Source organism: Vigna radiata, chromosome 9, assembly GCF_000741045.1.
Source record: "Vigna radiata var. radiata cultivar VC1973A chromosome 9, Vradiata_ver6, whole genome shotgun sequence".
Classification (NCBI taxonomy): domain Eukaryota; kingdom Viridiplantae; phylum Streptophyta; class Magnoliopsida; order Fabales; family Fabaceae; genus Vigna; species Vigna radiata.
In genome coordinates, this window is record NC_028359.1 from 10,148,433 (window position 1) to 10,162,956 (window position 14,524).

At 34.3% G+C, this 14,524-nt stretch overlaps 2 protein-coding genes across 2 annotated transcripts; both read right to left on the reverse strand.

Annotated features, from left to right (window-relative positions):
- Positions 1-3,995: 3,995 nt before the first annotated feature.
- Positions 3,996-4,376, reverse strand: LOC106773292. Its single transcript, XM_014659997.1, has one exon. The coding sequence runs from the start codon at positions 4,374-4,376 to the stop codon at positions 3,996-3,998; it is 381 nt and encodes a 126-aa protein (XP_014515483.1).
- A 7,932-nt stretch (positions 4,377-12,308) lies between these two features.
- LOC106773293 lies at positions 12,309-13,592 on the reverse strand. The gene has a single exon (XM_014659998.1). It carries the CDS (start codon positions 13,590-13,592, stop codon positions 12,309-12,311), a length of 1,284 nt encoding a protein of 427 aa, XP_014515484.1.
- Positions 13,593-14,524: the final 932 nt, after the last annotated feature.

The window sequence follows — 14,524 nt, forward strand, 5'->3', positions numbered from 1 at the left end:
ATATATATATATATATATATATATATATATATATATATATATATTATAGTTAATACTAGAACTATCAAAAAGAATCATTCATTCATATCTCATTCGACCCATCACGAGTTGGTCAATTAGTGAATTTACCCAACACGACATAATTATTAGCGAGCTTAAAATATTCGACTCATCACGAGTTGACTACTTGGTCCATAATACAAAGTCCAAAAAAAAATCTGAGATTACTTGACTTATAATAGAGAAAGAGTTTAGGTCCACTCTCAACAGATGACTTCAACCCTTCTTGAAAGTGTTTTGTCATGGTTAGGGAGTACGTCATCATCTCCTCCCTCTTGAAAACGATTTATCCTCAAATCTTCAACTTGTCTTATGCAACATCCCCTTCCTTTTTGGAGATGTTTGGTTTCCTTCCTCTGAGAGCAAATACCCTTTTACAAAAAAACACAAGATGATATAAGTATTAGTAGAATAATTATATAAAGTATGTAGCTCCCAAGGATTATACACCTTTGATCAATTGAATTATCAAGGTTTTGGAGTTTAGGAGCATGTTCCTTTAAGCACTTATTTACCTTGTGTTGAGTGCCTGTGTTTTTGTAATGATGTCTGTTTTCAACACAAGTTTTTATTTAGTCTTGCCTCTCCATTCTTTTTGAGGAAGATGGTAAGAAGACCTTTTTTGTTTCTCCACACAAGCCTATGGTCCTTAACATAATGACTGTTTTGTCAAGGCACTCTTTGAACTTGCGTTGGTTTCTTTGAAACTTAAAACATTGACCATTGAAAGTGTCTTTATTTTTCTTTTTATCTTTATCTTTTTCTCTTTTATTTCTCATTTGTGCATGATCCTTTTCCACTTGAAAAAGTTTAAGAGCATGAAGTACAAAGTTTCTCTCATAGTGAGTGATGGTTATTTCATTGGTATAACATTATGTACATATTCTTTGTTAAATAACCAAGGCCTTCCCAACAAAATATGACAAGCTTCCATAGGTACTATGTCACATAACACATTATCTTTATAATTGCCTATGGAAACCTTAATCATCACTTGTTGATTAATTACCATTTCCTTATCATCATTAAGCCATTGAAGTTAGTAAGGTTATGGATGAGGTATGGCAGTTTATGTTAACTTTTCAACCAACCTAGTGCTACAACAATAGCAACATGAATCATTGTCCACAATAAAGGACATGCATTTTCTAAAACTTTGCATCTTGTGTGAAAGATGTTCTCTTTTTGTGTTCAGTTCTTGAGAACTAGGTTGATTACATAGATCTCTTATTATCATAAGAAGTTCTCCTGCACAATGATGGACATATTATCATAAGAAGTTCTCTTATTTCACTCTCATTCTCACTTTCCTCATCTTGGCTACTATAGACATCAATACCCCCTAAGATCATGATCTTTTAGGTGGGACATTGTGATAAAATGCGACCTCTAGCAAGACACTTAAAACAATTAATTTTACTAGTGCGAGTGTGAGACGATGTTCCCACCTTTGGTCTTTCCTTTTCCTTTCTTCTCTTTCCCTAGATTCCTAGAGGGTTCTTCTTCTTCAACTTGTTTACCCTTTCTCTTGTAGTCTTTCTTAATACTAAAGTTAGAGTAGAGAGTTTTGAAACCTTTTCTCAAGAGTTTTTGCTCTACCTTTATGCAAATTTGTACGAAGTCATTTAAGTCTTGGTAAGGCAACAATTCCACTCTATCTCTAATATCAAGATTGAGACCACTAAGAAACATATATATGGTCGTCTCTTCCTTCTCTCTAACACATGCCCTCATAATATAGAGCTTAATTCTTTATTTATACTCTTTTACATTCATGTCTCTTTGTTGGAGCCTCTAGAGTTTGTTTATTAGCTCCCTATGATAGTAGGAAGGCATGTGTCTTCTTCTCATGGCACTTTTCAAGTTATTCCAATAATTGACTTGAGGAAAATTAGAAAGTCTTTTCTCTCTCACTAGGGAAGTCCATCAATATATGGCATTCCCTTAGAAGCTTAAGGCTGCTAGGGAGACCTTTATCTCTTCACTTAGTTTATGACACTTAAAAAGTTATGCTACTTTTATTTCCCAATCTAAGTAAGCTCCAACATCTTTCTTCCCATAGAAATAAGAGAGGTTTACCTTAGCTCTCTTGGTTAGCTCTCTCTTTCACGCTTCCTTCTTTGCACTTTATGTGGAGGAGGTTGATAGTATTGAGTAGTAAGCCTATTGATAACTCCGTAGTTTATTTTCCAATGGAGGTGATCTCGATGACGTTGGGGTCACTTGATCAAGACAAGCAGAATCTTGTGGTTGTCGGTCGAAATTGAAACTTCAGCGATAGTGACGGTGACAAGTGGCGGCGACTGTAATGGCAATGACAATTGTAGTGGACAGGGATGACGAAAATTTTTAGAAAGAACCTTAGACTCTAGAAATCATGTTGAACGTAGTGAAACATTAATAAAAGAAATATGAGCTATGTCCAAAATACAAACTAAAGAATAATAACAAAACTAATCATCCAAGATATCTAACAAATAACATCATTCATCAAAACATCGAAGCTAATAAATTTTTACATAAACTATTTAAGATCTTTAACATTTGACAATTAACAATTAATGCAACAGTAAATGCATGTAACCTACCTCTTTACCTAAAACCTCTATTTATAGGTTTCAGAGTAGGTTTTTTTTATTAGCGTTCACCTAATTAAGACCCAATTGTGTGTAATCATACTTTACTCTTAAGGTGATAAGCATTAAAGTTAATGTACTTGATTAGATTCATGATTGACTTATTTATTTGGCGGCCAACCGGATTCATTAATAGCTTATTAGATTATCTGGATTATGGTTGATCATTTGGTTTATCATTGATTGAGCAGTCATACACTATAGAGACTAAGACTTTTATCAACCTTAATCTATAACATTTTCATTAGTTGGATTTTTATGTTACTTTGAGTGATCAAGAACGTCATATTAATTAACACCTATATTAGCCAACTTTGCAAGGGCATGTCAAAATAACTAAACAATCTAGTGTTTTTAGTTTGAACAAAAACACAAACTAGACTCTTACGTAATGTTATAGCGTGTGACCTAAGAAGGACTCATTCAAGATGCAACCAATTTCATATATGCATTAAATATTGGTATTTATTATAGACTTTGGGTGCATATTAGGTATATGATCTGTGTCTAAGGACATCATAAGCATATTAAGGTTTTTCTTAAAACTAATTCAAGATGTGTTTTCCATTTGACAGACCAACTTAATCAAATCAAACCAAAACAAGCATGTGAAACATCAAGAGAAGAAATTGTCAAAATATTTTCATCTTTTTTCATTTTATTTTAGTATTCATTCTTAGATTTGGCTAGGATATAAAACCCTTGACCTATTCATATGTATCTTTTTTTTTTCTTATCTTGCCCCATTTACTTGAAAAAACAAAACAAAAAAAAAGGTATAAGAGAAAATAGAAATAGAAGAATTCAACAAAGATCAAGGTCAAGTAAGAAGGCTTGTAACTTTTGTTTTTCCTATTTCAATTCTAAACTCATATATACATCCAAATACACTTCCATAGAAGGAAAATGCAAAACTCCTTACCAAATCACTCTTGAAAACAGAAAAAACATCCTAGTGAACTTTTCCCGTACCACTTTGTCCCTTTTCTAACCTAATTAACCAATTTCTCTACTCATCTCACTATTATGTCACATCTCATATTCTCATGCATGCATCAACCTCTCTAACCCTAACAATATTATACATTTGTGGTGCATGCCACATGTTTGAACATTCACCTATGCACACTAAATCACTTAAAGCTTGATTCCCTTTAACACCACCACCATCACCATGCATAGAAATCCTCATCCATCAAGATTTCAAAGGCAATTTTTCTTCACTTTCTCAGGTCTGAACTACTTCTTCCTTGGACTTTCTTGTTACTTCTGGCCAACTTCTTCATAATAATAATGTTCTCAGTTTTTTTTCTCAATCTCAACCGCTTCTTCAAAACGAACATGGCGTTCTCCACCATCTTCATCAGGAGCACTTTCAGCACCAGGTTTGGTCACAATATTTGTTAGGGCAATATTTTCAGAAGCAGGAGCAACCTCACCATGGTTACCATTACCAAATTGGCCATGGATGGGTTTAATAAAACATCTATACATATAAATGAGAAGCCAAAAACACCATGGTATTGTAACCAAGGTCATGCCAGCAATCAGATATAAATAAACCAATCTTGAATCTGAATATATTAAATACATACAAAGAAAAGCACCTCCTGCAGCAGTGCATGCCAGAATCAACGCATAGATGAGATATACTCTAACATCTCCATTTCTATCTCCCATTGAAAAGGAAGATAATGATGATGATGAAGAAGAAGACGATCAATCAATAACAATTCTCTTTCTATATTTACGCCAATCTCTTTCTTGTTTCGTTTTTTCTTACACAATTTTGCAGAAATTCGAGAATGGTTTGTTGGGAATCAAACGTTAGCAGTTTCAATGAAAGGGATAAATTTGAAGCGTTGAAATCGGGAGATATATGCTTTGTTGGACAAGCAAATGTTACGCTTCAATAGGCTGAATATTTAATTTATGTAACTTTTCGTGTTATTTTTTTTTTCTTACAAACCATGTATTATTAGTTTAATCTCAAGTTTCTAATTCTTTTTTTATGTGTAACGTGCACTAGTAGCCTTAGAGTATTTAAAAATTAGCAAAAGAATTGATATAATATAAATAATGTATAGGTTTTTAAAAGACATATTAGCTGGATGGAGAAGGAGAAAATAAAACAGAGAAAAAAAAAAAGAAACTGCTTAAAAAGAATTAAATTATCTTACGGATATAAAAAGTTTTAAAATTTTCTCTACGTTTTAAATTTTAAATCTTCCATTTCAATATTTTTACTCATCCCAACTCAAAGGATGATATTATTATTACTATTATTGAGATTAAAAGTATAAAAAGGAGATTTCTATAGTTTCTGATATTGTTATAACATTAATTATCTAACAAGATAGAAGGTAATATGGATATTTTCAATTCAAATTTTGAATTTAGCACTCCTTGTTTTGCTAGAAATATAATGAACAACTGGTAAGATTTGGTCATTTTTTAATTCAAGAAAATTTCAAATTAGTCACTAGTGCAAAAATGCTATTTAATGTCGGTTAATTTGGGTTTTTAATGTCACTTTCACAACCGACATCTATACGTGTGACGTCTATGGGACGCCGCAATTCTTCCGAATCGACGTCTATATAGACGTCAGTTAACGATATCCACCGACGTCTAATTATACTATATAAACGTCTGCTTATACTCACACCGACGTCTAATTACTCTATATAGACGTCCACCTATGCTTAAACCGATGTCAACATGAATATATAGAAGTTGTAAATGACACTAACCGACGTCTATATTTCTTATAGACGTCGGACCATGCACTAACCGACGTTTAACAACGGCGTTGTGTTTTAGTGCAGTTTTGATCCAGAATTTCGGTAGCATTGTGTAACACTCTCCTCTCACTAGTTTCCCCATAAAAAAAGCTTGCGTCTTTTGAATCTTCTATGACATTCAACCCAAAACCGAATCTGGGTCCATGACTACTTCTCATTATTCAACTGCAAAGGAAAAAAAATTACGGTGATACGAGAACTAGACAAGGACCCAAGTTCCATTTTGGTTCGGAAGCCATAGAAAACTCAAAAGATCGCCACTCTTCTTGTGAGGAAACAAGCAAAGGGAGAATGTTACACTATGTTACCCAAAGAAAGGATCAAAACTGCACTAAAACACAACACAAAAAAAGCAAATTTTAATCAGTTGAACGACAAGATAATCGATAAAAAACTAAAGAAAGTTTAAACGGTAAAGCATAAAAAAAAACCACGCACTTGGGATGCAAGAGAGAAAAAGGAGAGGACGAAGACAATGACGTTATGAGAAACCATAATGCAATGCCGCAAGAGATAAAAAGTAGAGGTGCGCAAGCGAGTAAAAGAAGAGGAGAAGCAGAGAAAAAGGAGAAGAGATGAAGACGCGATCAGAAACTGAATGGCGATAAGAGTCTGCGGTCTATTTAAAATGAAATGGGGCATCGGTTGATCCAGAAACCGACGTCTATAGACGTCGGTGTTTCAGGGGATTCGACGTCTATTCTACGTCAAAGAAGCTGAAAAGATTGACGTTTGATTTCCTGTCAGGGTAGTTCACGTCAGTGCCCCTCCTACCCGACGTCTAAATTGAAGAATTTTTGTCTTCCCGCCTTCCAGACAGGCCTTAGACGTCGTCGTTTGACTATCTGACGTCTAAGCGCCTGGGAATTAGGTGAATAGCATTAATTGTATACAGGGATCCGACGTCTAAAGCTGAACCGGTTGACGTTTGATTTCCTGTCAGTGACTTGATCGTCAGTGCCCTTTTCTAGCCGACGTCGAATTAACTATCTTATCACATACCTCAGGCAATTGAACGTCGGTTTTCGGCAGGTGCGACGTCTATGATGTCATAGACGTCGCCTAACAGCGAAACTGACGTCTAGTTTTCCAATATATTTACGATAATGCCACCGTGCAGTAATAGACATCGGTTTCTCACGAAATCGATGTCTAATGGGTGTCTTTAAACTGCGTTTTTGCACTAGTGAGTCTTAGAAACAAGAAATTTTAGAAAAAAAAAGTAGAAGGAATTTATCCTATTTATTTATTCACTTTTTACTTAAACGTTCTTTTTAAATTAAAGTTTGTTTTGGTAAATTTTTAAAACATTTAATTTTATTTAAAATCATTTCTCAGGTCTAATAAAAACATATATTTATAAAATAAAATATTTTCTAAAATTAATTTAATCTACATAAAATTCTTTTAGTGATATGCAAAAAATGAAAAAATATATATACTAACTTGCAAAATATATAAAAAAAAAACTTCTTATATAGAATTGAGAATTAAAAGAATATAGACTATTAGATATATTTCAATTGTTAAATGCATGACCCTTTTTTTCATTGATCATGTGAGACGTTAAATAAATTTTAAGCTTTACCATGATGTATGGTTATATGGTTCAATTTTATTTTTGTATTTAATCAAAATAAGAAAATGATGATCACTTGTTTTTGTATGGTTTTGGTGTCCTTGTTTTAGAGGTGTAATGTGACTTTAATGTGCCCTTTTATTGGATGATTTTAAAGTGATTTTATAGTCTACACGGTTTTAGACAAAAAGAAAGCTTCTCACATAATGGCTTCATAACTCTAACTTAACCCTTTTATTCATTTCTTTTAAATATAAAACCTTATTTTTTCTTATTATTTTGTTATAAGTTTTATATAAATTAAATAAAATATAAATCTCATTTTTATAGAATTAATTTAGGTTTAAAGTTCAATCTTATCGTATTTTATTATATTAAAATAAAAATATATATATTTTGCAGAGATGATGATTGGTATTCTAAAAATTGAACGGAGATCATGACAAATATTAGAGTAATAATTTTTTTTATACGACTATTTTACTCTTAAATGAAAAATTATGTCAAAGTACCTTTACTCCAAATATTAACAAAATAAGGACACCATTTTCTTTTGACCAACCCACAAGGCAAAGATACACAGAAACAGAAGAAGAATATAGATGAGAATTTAGCATGTCTGACAGTGACAGACAGGGTTTGAATTTGTCACTCTAGCTTCCATCTGGAATATAGAATAATTGGAGTCTTCACAAAAATTATGTAGGCCATACATGTATCTGCCACACATAGCAATAACAAATAGCATTCGGATTTTTTGTTTTTTTCTGCTGCAATCTCGTTCCTTTCTCATTTTCTGAACATTTACTTTCATATGACTACATGAGACTGCATCGGCCTACATATCACAAACCTATGTTCTGAAAGAGAAAACGTTAGAATAAGTTATTTAAAGTAAAATAAGTTGAAATAATAAAAAATTAGTGTGTTTAAATATTGGTTTAATGTCTCAGAATGTCCCTATTTTCGTCAAGAATTTCAAATAGGTCCCTTTCTTTTTCGGCGTCTCAATTAAGTCCTTATTTTCTTAAAATTGAATCAAATAGGGCCTTTCCGTCAAATTGAGATGACATCCTTAAAAAGGGTATATTGACCGTGTAGTTCTTTATTACGTGGCATTGAAAATGTGACTGAATTGCATTTTTTTAATTTTTAAATTAAAAAATGAAGTATATTTTGTATATTTCATTTTTCAATTCAGGAATAAAAAAATACAATTCATTCACGTTTTTAATGCCACGTAATAAAAAACTACACTATCAGCATAACCTTCCTAAGGGCGTCATCTCAATTTGACAGAAAGGTCCTATTTGATTCAATTTTACAAAAATAAGGATTCAATTGAGACGCCGAAAAAGAAAGGGATTTATTTGAGATTCTGTACGAAAATAGGGACCTATTAAGACATTAAACCTTAAATATTTGACCAGATGGAAAACTTGTTTCTTGTGTGTGACTAGATATGAAAGAGAAAAACTAAAAAGAAAAGAAAGAGAAATTTGTTAGGAGAGAGAAGAATCGAAGAAAGGTAAAGCGGTAAACAAATTAATGGACAGTTATTATCCTTTGATTATGTCCCCTCAGCTTGTGGTGCGAATTTCCATTATCATTCCGACTAAAATAATGTGAAGTAAAGGAAAAATGGTACATTGGTATCATAAACTTTCCATACTCTTTGAAAAGTGAGATCTTAAACGGACCTACCGTTATTATTCTTTTATTGTGTTCCCGTCCAACAAACGGAAGAATGTACGTACCATAAACCTTCCATGCTCTAAAGTGAAATTATGAAACTGCATAATGCTACATGAGAGCTGTAATCTCACTTTAATGGGCCCTTTTAAGTTATTTGGGAACACCCATTCAGGACAGTTCTCACATATTCGGTCATTTCAAAGTGTACACGCTTTTGGACAAAAACAAACCTTCATGACTACCTATTAAAATAAATAAATAAATAAATATATATATATATATATATATATATATATATATATATATATATATATATATGAGGACATAATAAATGAAAAGTCTTCTTATATTTCTATTGTTAAATGTATGACTCTTTTTTTCAACGATCATGTATGGTTTATTTTTGTCTTTAACCAAAAAAGATAATACTTTCCACACACACTATTATATATACCTCCCCCATGGATACTTGTTTCTCACAAACCTTCGTTCCCTCTCTCTTCACCCTACAAACAATGGTGGTACTAATAATCGTGGGAGTTTTCTTACTCCTGTTAAATTCTTTGCTACTATACTGGTAAGTGCGGTTCAATTCCTTGCTCTGTCTTTTTTTTTTTAATCAGATTTTTACTGATACCCTTGTTTCCCAAGGCAGTGGAATCGGGCTCAAACTGTCAAATTAATGAGCCGTTGCTTCGTTAATACAAACGGAATTCAACACATTAATAACGTTACTTTCTCGTTTTGCAACCAAAGCAGCAGCTGTTCTAACTTTAACCTCGATGGTAGGTCTCGCCCACAATACATTTCCCTTGTATCTGTGAAAAAGTGTGATATCAAACTGAGTTTTTCTTACTATGAGTCATTCGGTGTTTTACTCTGTAGTTATCATCTCAAAAACAACTGTGAATTTTCATTTGGTGTTTGCAGAGGGAGCAATTTATAGTGTCAAAAGAAGGTTTCAGGGGATGGCTATGGGACTCCATGCTCAGGAAGCAGTTTCAGAGACCAAAATCAAATGATTCATCAGGTGATAACGTACTCTGCTTTGTGGTGTTCGTTATTTTTCCCGAATAACTGTTGGTCTAACTCTAACTCTCTTTCAGGTATGTGATTTTGGTACAGAAGATTTGCTAAAGTTAGAGATACAGCAGCATGAGGCTCTTTCAGTTGTATCTTCTTTTTAATCAAAGCTTTTACTATATGGAGGAAGATCGATGAAGCATGGATTAGAATAATCATTTATAGTCAGTGTATCAGTGTTTGGCTTTGGGTTTCAGACAAATCATCCCTTTTTGGATCGAGCTTTGCATATAATATGATATCATTCCTTTTACTCAGTCTGTTTTTATGAAATTCTTGCACATGATAAATCAAATGTAAAGGCACTCCCAGTGAATAATAATAATAATAATAATAATAATAATAATAATAATAATAATAGTCAAAATAAGGGGATTCTTAATTTATTAAAATTTAATACACTATTTACTTGCCCATGATGATCAAATGTAAAGGCAGCCCAAGTAAAAAAGAATAATAATAAAGTAAGGAGATTCTTAATTTATTAAAATTTAAGAAACTATTTATTTTTTAAATAAAATAAAATAGTATTTTTCACTTTATATATATAGCAATTTTGTTAGTCATTTTATTTTGTGCATAGCATAAAATATGGTGTGCGTATTTTATTACCACAAAACAAGTTTAAATGCAAATTAGAAAAAACAAATCTTTATGTGAACCTACTTTATATGACAGAGCATTTCGAGATTATTTTTATAATAAAAGAGTGAAAAATAATATGTCAATGAATGACTATAAATGTGAGTTAAAAGAATTTTTTCTCTTAGACCTTAGAACATTTAAGGATATCGATTCCGTTTGGTTACATTTTTTGGACAAACCAAAGAATACTGGAAAGTTGGGACCACAATGAAACGATAACAATGGTAGGTCCATTAATTTGCAGTGCGTACCTTCTACACCGCTTTACCCTTTTTCGTTTCTTCTCCCCCAACGAATTTCTCATTCTTTTCTTTTTACTTTTTCTCTTTCCTATCTAGTCATGCACAGAAAAGAAGTTTTCTATCTGATCAAATATTTAAATAGACTGATTTTTTTTTTGTTATATTTAAATACCTTATTCTATAACTTAAATTTTGAGTGACTTTAATTTTAAAAACGCACAACTTACTTCATCTTTTAAAAGACCATTTCTCTATGTTTGTCTCTCTCGTTAACTTCATATTTTAGAGCACACTTTCTCTGTCTCTCTCCGTATCTGCACCACGATGTCGTTCATCTTCTAAAACGCAAACCTTAAATGCCTTTCTTTTTCTACAATGCTTTCTTCGTTGAATGTTTATTTCATTCGTTTTTTAGATTTTTTATTTACACCTTTGAAGTTTCTCTTCTATGTCATTAGGATTTCAAATAAGTTTGGCTTCTTCTTTGGGAAGTGTAAGTATAGACCAACCGGTACGATCTCACCGATCGGTCAAACCATAACTTAACATGTCGACTGGTGCCCGCGAATCTCCAGGATCTTGTAATACATTCAAAGCCTCTAGGATTTGGCCCATTTGTTCCTTCAGTTGTTGGATATCGGCTTTCATCTCTTCTTGAACTTCTTCTTGATTCTCCATGATTTTTCCACTGGTTCGTGCCTTTTAGGGAGTCTTGGAAACTTAGGTGTATTGTTATTTTTAAACTGAATTTCATTAGATGAAATAAATTAAGAAAAAGAAAATAAAAACGAAAAGGAAAAGAGAAAAGACAAAGTAACACAATTGCTACAACCAGAAATTATAAAGATGTGAAAACATTGCCAAATGTATAATCTGGAAATTAACATGAACAAAGTCAATAGGACAGTTCATAAAACGTCCACAACATTTAGAAGTTCGTCACGTTGAAGGTATACAAAATCTTGATCAACTATCACGAGCTCTAGCCATCACATTCTTCATTTATCTAATCAGCTTCTTGCAGTAATTGAGGAAAGTTTCAATCTCCTTAGGTGGGTTAAAGATCGGCATTGTAGACTCAACATCAGCTAGTAACCCAGGGATATCTTTAATGACTTCATTAGCAAGGGAGGCTAGTTGTGAGAAACTTCTCCTCCAGTTCTCTATAACCTGCCCTTGTTCAACGATACACTCCCTCAATTGATTTATCAACTCTCGATGTTTCTTCTCTATTTCAGCCCGAAGCCAACGTTCCTTCTTCAATTTTGCCATTGTTGCTTTTGCCTGTTGTTCGGCGTCGTCCATTCTGATATGCATTTTGCGCAAGTCCTCGAGTGCTTTTTCCTTGTCCCTCTTGAACTCATCACACATTTGCTTCATAACACGCTCTGATATCTCAATTATTTCATATTCCCGATCTTTCAAGGCTAGCTCAGTTTTGGCTGCCACCAGTTCTCTCCTTTGTTTTAATAACAACTCTTCACATACTTCATTGCTTAAGATTAGCATAATCTTGCTGCAGATTCTGAAGATTACTGGCCAACTTGATATTTTCTAGTTTCATTCACTCTAATTCGGCCTTTAACAGTTGCACCGCCTCACCTTCAGCCTTATGAAATTGTTTCTCATAATCCAGGTTAGGAGAAACTAACTTGAAAGGTAACTTCACTATCCTAACCCTCTCTGCAATCCAAAGGCCGTAAGGAATTCCCTCATCAACAATCCATGGTCTTGGGTCCCTTTCTGCACGAACAACGTTGCCCCAAGCATTTCTAATTTGATGAAGCATTTCAGCAAAGTTTCCTTCCTTATAATAGATCTGCAATATGGCGAGAGACGCAGGTGTAGGAGATCCTCTCATAGGATATCCAAATTGACTTTGTGCTAACACAGGATTGTAGTTAATGCAACACCTGATACCCATGAGGGGCACATTAGGGTACCTCCCGCAATAATATATGATTTGCGATCTTTGCATCCAAAGGACATTCCATTTGACTTGCTCCACATTTAGACTTGCACAGAGATGGGCCCATTCATTTGCCCCTTTCATATTTGATTTACACTGCAGTAGCTCATCCATGGGACATGTGGCATTCAATGTGTTCTCCTTCACCCGAGAGACGAACCATACATACAACACTGGCAGACAACACAAAAGTTTCCCTCCCTTTAGCTCGTAACATTGACTAAGGGTCCCATAAACTTCAGCTAGGACAGCGGTGACCGGATTCTCAGAGCGATCTTTGTATCCCACAAATGCATTTATGGCGGCGCTGTCGACGAAGTTCTCGATGTTAGGAAAAAGCATGACACCATAGAGGATAAGAGCCAATACATCCATAAATGTTTCCCACTTTTCTTTTTCAGCCAAACGATGCAAGTACTGCTCTAGGTATCCCTGAGGAAGGCCTCTCACTTTGCCCTTGACTATGAACTCACCTTCCAACTGCATAGGGTGTAATTTCATGATTCTTGCTAGCCGCAACACAGGGATATACTGTCCCAGGTAGTTGTATGGAGTTCTTCCCTCAAGAGGTATACCTAAGATCTGCTCGAATTCTCCCACTGTTGGCACTAACTGGAAATCCCGAAAAGTGAAACACCTCAGTGGTGGATCATAGTACTGGGCTAAAGTAGAAATCGTCGATGTTTGGACCTCCACCTCTAACAGGCTCAACAAATTCCCATACTCTCTCTTGAATGCCTCCTTTTGGGTCGTCTTCATTTTCATCACCAGACCTCTCAAACCATCCGTATGACCTTCCTCTGCTTCAATGGCTATTCTTTCCTTTAAAATGTCTGAACTTGAACCCCCCTTGACTCCAGATCTCATGTTAATTTCCATTTTATCTCTAAGTTTAGTCACAAATTTATAATTTCCTGACTAATAACAAGACCATAAAAATGCATGAGAGAAAGAAAGACAGAACGAGAAATATATGTATATAAGGTGCTTGTTTTTATCATGTAAAAATGAGGATTATAAGGCTGTACACATCTCCCTTGGTGCCCTAATAAAGGTTCAATGTTTTAGATTCAAGGTCAAGTATATGCATTCTCACCAGGATAGTTCCCTGAACCTAAAGGTCAAAGGTCACTAGAGCCATGGCCCCCAACATAGCACCTCCATAACAGTCGAGTAATCAACTAGGTGTGAAGATACAAATGAAGAGAACAAACTCTAGTTGGGGTTCTCACGATAGCCAAACAGGAAGAATATCCCAAGTGGCACCGCTACACAACCCCTTTATTTCTAAGCTACAATCAGACCCGGGTATAGGGCCCCACTCATGATATGCATAAAGTGTGTGTGTGAAGGGAGAACGCCATGCACCCAAACCCTCACCTGCAAAACAACCAAAAAAATTTCCAGGCAGATATAAACATGTTTTCTACCCTACGGTTCAATATCAAGACAATTCACACGCAATTATTTCAAAAATCAATCATAGATAAAGAAAAGGGAAAGAAAAACACAGAAAAACCACATCGAATTCGCGTATTTAATTAAATGGCTCGACTCTCGAAGTCCCCAGTGGAGTCGCAATCTGTCGCAACCGAAGATCGTGACGGGACGACAATCCAAAAAGAAAATACTTTGAAAAATCGTTTGGAGTCGCCACCATAGTTTATTCTGGAAAACTACGGAAAAACCGTAAAATGATAAGGCAAGGTCTACAAAACCAAATTCTGGTTTCGGAAGTCAGTTACGTGTGGGGAAGGTGTTAGCACCCCCACAACGCCTGCCCTAAGGCAGTACCTTTAACTAAATACACG

Excerpts from the sequence above, each read along its gene's own strand:
- LOC106773292 (XM_014659997.1), bottom strand. The coding sequence starts at position 4,376 with ATGGGAGATAGAAATGGAGATGTTAGAGTATATCTCATCTATGCGTTG.
- LOC106773293 (XM_014659998.1), bottom strand. The coding sequence starts at position 13,592 with ATGGAAATTAACATGAGATCTGGAGTCAAGGGGGGTTCAAGTTCAGAC.